We start from the raw sequence: 5,753 nt of genomic DNA, 5'->3' as shown, positions 1-5,753 counted from the left end.
CCAAATGCAGGATAAAAGGTATAACGGTAAAAAAATGTAGGTATATATTCATCAATACTCTAGTAATATACTACAAATTCATAAATAAATCACAGAGCTGGACATATTAGCAAACAGGGTTAAAAACGATATATACCTCCATGAATCCAATAGGCAATAGCATACAGCATACATACAGTGTAGAATGTTCTCTCTCAGAAGCCCACCAATCTTTCGACATGTTTGCAGTCTTGCTTTGTCAAGGAGTCTCTTTGGGTATCCTATACCATATATACTAGTGTTGTATTGGATGCACAGTGGGGTGGTATATATATATATATATATTATTGAGGGGTTTTAAATAGCCTCTTTTTTGCTAATATGTCCAGCTCTGTGATTTATGTATAATCTTGTAATTCTTTTACTTCATTACTAGAGCATTGTTCATAGGTAGGTAGATAGATAGATAGATAGATAGACACATTTTATACCCTGTTATACTGTGGTGGGCACACAGATCACAATTTTTTTGTATGATATATGGGTCAAAAACCTCAGTATCCATATGTTTTGTTGTACCTGTTCGTATGGATTTTAAAGGGGTACTCCGGTGAAAAACAATTTTTTTTTAAATCAACTGGTGCCAGAAAGTTAAACAGATTTATAAATTACTTCTATTTAAAAATATCAACCCTTCCAGTACTTATCAGCTTCTGTATGCTCCACAGGAAGTTATTTTCTTTAAAAATTTATTTTCTGTCTGACCACAGTGCTCTCTGCTGACACCTCTGTCTTTCTAAGGAACTGTCAAAAGCAGGATAGGATAACTATTGGGATTTACTCCTGTTCTTGACAGTTCCTGAGACAGACAGAGGTGTCAGCAGAGAGCACTGTGGTCAATAATTTAAAAAGAAAATAACTTCCTGAGGAGCATACAGCGGCTGATAAGTACTGGAAGGACTGAGATTTTTAAATATAAGTAATTTAAATTTCTGTTTAATGTTCTGGCACCAGTTGATTTAAAAAAATATATAGTTTTTCACCGGAGTACCACTTTAAGCCACTGGGGGGAGTGTATTCACAGGATTTAGCACAGAATTTTTTGTAAATTCTGTCCAAATGTATCTGAAATGTGACCCACGTTATGAGCTCCATATATACATTTCTACATTGTTTGCACCATCAGCAGCACCTTTTTAAAGGGCCATTGCACCAATAAAAGGGGGCAGGGCTTAAACGACACATAAAAAGAATTATACTATGCGCCAAAAATAATTGGTGTTAATTGAGATAGCTAATAGGTGGTATAGACAGTGTAAGGTGTATCAGATTTTCACACTACCTGAGCCACAGAAAAAAATCTGGCACAATCTTAGACATCCTGTCTACATTCATACTTTCTCAAAATTAGACAGGTTTTTATTATCTCCCCCAGTATGTTTTTAATTAAGATATATATATATATATATATATATACACACACAAGAAAAAAGAAAAAAGAAAGATAGCCGGCACAACAGCCTAATACACGGGTGCACACTGCCATGGCATCAGAGTATACAAAAAAAGAGGATTGCAGCAGCACACATTGGTCAAAAAAATTGAGGCTCTTAGCGCACTAAGACCAATGTGTGCTGCTGCAATCCTCTTTTTTTGTATACTCTGTATATGCCATGGCAGTGTGCACCCGTGTATTAGGCTGTTGTGCCGGCTATCTTTCTTTTTTCTTGTGTGTACAATTTAGGGGGAAATGGCACCCTGTTTAGCTGTGCACCCCTCCCCCTTTCTCACAGGTGGAGTTTTAAATGGATCCAGCATGTCACCCAGTCAGAGGCTATATGCCCAGCAGAGGTGAGTGGATAGTTGAATATTAGGCTCAGAATTTGTGCTAGGGTCCCATCCTAAATGAGGCCACCTCCCCGTGGTGGATGGGGGACACGTTTTGATCAAAAAGTGCGCTAAGAGCCTCAATTTTTTTGACCAATGTGTGCTGCTGCAATCCTCTTTTTTTGTATACTCTGATGCCATGGCAGTGTGCACCCGTGTATTAGGCTGTTGTGCCAGCTATCTTTCTTTTTTCTTGTGTGTACAATTCAGGGGGTAATGGCACCCTGTTTAGCTGTGCACCCCTCCCCCTTTCTCACAGGTGGAGTTTTAAATGGATCCAGCATGTCACCCAGTCAGAGGCTATATGCCCAGCAGAGGTGAGTGGATAGTTGAGTGTTAGGCTCAGAATTTGTGCTAGGTTCCCATCCTAAATGAGGCCACCTCCCCGTGGTGGATGGGGGACACGTTTTGATCAAAAAGTGCGCTAAGAGCCTCAATTTTTTTGACCAATGTGTGCTGCTGCAATCCTCTTTTTTTGTATACTCTGATGCCATGGCAGTGTGCACCCGTGTATTAGGCTGTTGTGCCGGCTATCTTTCTTTTTTCTTGTGTGTACAATTCAGGGGGTAATGGCACCCTGTTTAGCTGTGCACCCCTCCCCCTTTCTCACAGGTGGAGTTTTAAATGGATCCAGCATGTCACCCAGTCAGAGGCTATATGCCCAGCAGAGGTGAGTGGATATTTGAGTGTTAGGCTCAGAATTTGTGCTAGGTTCCCATCCTAAATGAGGCCACCTCCCCGTGGTGGATGGGGGACACGTTTTGATCAAAAAGTGCGCTAAGAGCCTCAATTTTTTTGACCAATGTGTGCTGCTGCAATCCTCTTTTTTTGTATACTCTGATGCCATGGCAGTGTGCACCCGTGTATTAGGCTGTTGTGCCAGCTATCTTTCTTTTTTCTTGTGTGTACAATTCAGGGGGTAATGGCACCCTGTTTAGCTGTGCACCCCTCCCCCTTTCTCACAGGTGGAGTTTTAAATGGATCCAGCATGTCACCCAGTCAGAGGCTATATGCCCAGCAGAGGTGAGTGGATAGTTGAGTGTTAGGCTCAGAATTTGTGCTAGGTTCCCATCCTAAATGAGGCCACCTCCCCGTGGTGGATGGGGGACACGTTTTGATCAAAAAGTGCGCTAAGAGCCTCAATTTTTTTGACCAATGTGTGCTGCTGCAATCCTCTTTTTTTGTATACTCTGATGCCATGGCAGTGTGCACCCGTGTATTAGGCTGTTGTGCCGGCTATCTTTCTTTTTTCTTGTGTGTACAATTCAGGGGGTAATGGCACCCTGTTTAGCTGTGCACCCCTCCCCCTTTCTCACAGGTGGAGTTTTAAATGGATCCAGCATGTCACCCAGTCAGAGGCTATATGCCCAGCAGAGGTGAGTGGATATTTGAGTGTTAGGCTCAGAATTTGTGCTAGGTTCCCATCCTAAATGAGGCCACCTCCCCGTGGTGAATGGGGGACACGTTTTGATCAAAAAGTGCGCTAAGAGCCTCAATTTTTTTGACCAATGTGTGCTGCTGCAATCCTCTTTTTTTGTATATATATATATATATATATATATATATATATATATATATATATAAATAATTTATTTTATGACAAAAGAAGTTTTGGTCCAATAGTGTTAATTTGTAGGTTATATGGGATATGTGCCCTGTCCGTACCTTCTACATCCCTATCACCATAACTTAATTTTACTGTTGGTGTTTAATTTTTTAAAGGTTTCTCTATGTGTAATATTAGTAGCTGCATTATGTAAAAGAAGAGGTTTGACATCTTTTCACACTGTATACAATTTACCGTAAAGGAGCAGCTTGGTAGAAGAGTCATGGTCATGGTCAGGATATTAACATGCCAACCTTATAAGTCCTCTCCTGACAGGCTGGTGGCTTCAAATAAATACCTAAAGGGGTTTTACTGCTACCTCTGCACCCGCATAAATATTCCCCATGGCTAGAAGGTGCCAGTCTATTAGAAGAGGGCTGGAGATGATCTATTCCATACTGAGGGATTACGAGTCAGATTGTTACAGCTTGGACACTATTGGGCAACTCCACCTCCATGACTTCTACATATTACATGGTAATCTGCATAAAGTGCATGCAGGGATTAAACATCTTCCCTTTCATAATTCATTTATGAATATTAAATATAAAGACACTATTAGATAGCTAAACACCAACAGCAAATTATGGTATTTTAGGGTCCTACTGCCAAGTTCCCTTTAATTCATCTCCCTAAAGCTATCACTATAGTTCCTTTGGACTTTACAGCCATGACTTCTTGATCTTGGTCATTTTAGCTTTACTACTGTGCTTGATATCTGGACTTTGTCTTGAGGTAGTATCATCATGGTCTTCATTTGTGAAGGATATCGTACTTGTTGGTGGAGAAGGTAGAAAACCTATCTTCTCTGGAGACAGAGTTGAAGATGTCTTAAGAACAAAACGTTCTTGTATTGTGTCTTTCAAATGGATAAGCAGGTTATTTTGTTCTGCGTGCAGCACCCTGGGCCTCTTCTTCTTGCTCTTGAATTCACAACAGGTATTACAGGCAACTGCTAGGATCCGAAACACATAGAACCACCCCAGGTAATGCAACTCAGCAATGTTCAGTAAAAAACACCCAAGTCCAACTCCGAACATAAAGTTAAGAAACACTGTCTTTTCAGTAGCCCTGGAGACAAAGCAATCAGTCTTTGTGGGACAAGGGTAAGTATGGCACTGGAAAAGATGAGGAACCTCAAAACCATAAAGATAGTATTGTCCAACTAAGAATACCAATTCCATTATTGACCTAAGGACCACATGAACAATGTAAATTATATGCATCTTATCAAACACTGGAATAGGACCTTGAGAGGGATCATGAGGAATTTTTGGTTTAAACCTGTCTCCTTTCCTGGATATATCTTTAACTTCTACATGTTTATCTGCTTCTGAACATGCCAGTATATTATCTCCAATTGATAAGCTTTGAAGAAGTTCCATGATATAGGCCCTTTCCAACTCGGTTTTCTCATCTTTAGCAATTTTATGGAGGACATAGATTATGTAAAAGATGGAAGGTGTGGACACCAGGACAATCTGAAATATCCAGAACCTAAGATGTGAGATAGGAGCAAAGCTATCATAGCAGACATTGTTGCAGCCTGGCTGAAGGGTATTGCAGGTGAATTTAGCCTGTTCATCTCCATACATAGCATCACCAACCAGTGTTACTAAGAGAATTCTGAAAATAAGCAGCATTGTCAACCATATTTTTCCAATAACGGTTGAGTGGTTCTGGACCTCTGTCAACAGACGACCCAAAATTGACCAGTCGCCCATTTTTTAACCTGGATAGAAAGAAGTGAAAGAATATTAATTACATTTTTGCACAAATATTTAACTAGACATCAAGGAAAGGTCGTTAAAATCATATCACATTAAGATATCAATTTTCCTTAGTGATAGCATATAGCAAAGCAGTTCAAAGGAGTTCATTATATAGTTCTTGACCTAGAAGCTAAGCTATAGAAGCTGATGCTGATAGCAGTAGATCCCAGAGTATTTAACAGTACTTTGTTATTTTGTGGGCATAAACACTCATGGCTCGTGCTTAGAATAAGATGTCAATGCAGTTATTGGTGGTGGACCAACCAATGAAATACAGTCCTGCGAAAGACTATTTGCCCCTCATCAGATTTTTTCTATTTTTGCCAATTTGTCACATTTAAAGGAGGACTGCGCCCCTGGACATCTTATCTCCTATCCAAAGGATAGGGGGTAAGATGTCTGATGAAGGGGTCCGGCCGCTAGGACCCCAGCGATCTTCAACCGGCACTCTGGCGTTCTGAACATTTCTGTTCAGAACGCTGGGTTTGGGCGGCCATGGTTGTGACACC

The 5,753-nt window shown here is 40.5% G+C and overlaps 1 protein-coding gene across 1 annotated transcript; it reads right to left on the bottom strand.

The window, feature by feature from the left end:
* Positions 1-4,134: 4,134 nt before the first annotated feature.
* LOC130358025 (gap junction delta-2 protein-like) lies at positions 4,135-5,196 on the bottom strand. The gene has a single exon (XM_056560830.1). It carries the CDS (start codon positions 5,194-5,196, stop codon positions 4,135-4,137), a length of 1,062 nt encoding a protein of 353 aa, XP_056416805.1.
* Between the last annotated feature and the right edge of the window lie 557 nt (positions 5,197-5,753).

The sequence above is a fragment of the Hyla sarda genome, chromosome 2 (assembly GCF_029499605.1).
Source record: "Hyla sarda isolate aHylSar1 chromosome 2, aHylSar1.hap1, whole genome shotgun sequence".
Taxonomy (NCBI): domain Eukaryota; kingdom Metazoa; phylum Chordata; class Amphibia; order Anura; family Hylidae; genus Hyla; species Hyla sarda.
Note: the sequence above shows the minus strand (reverse complement) of the source record. Positions and strands in the feature narration are given on the sequence as shown.

Bases quoted from the DNA above. Each gene is read 5' to 3' on its own strand.
- LOC130358025 (XM_056560830.1), bottom strand. From the start codon at position 5,196: ATGGGCGACTGGTCAATTTTGGGTCGTCTGTTGACAGAGGTCCAGAAC.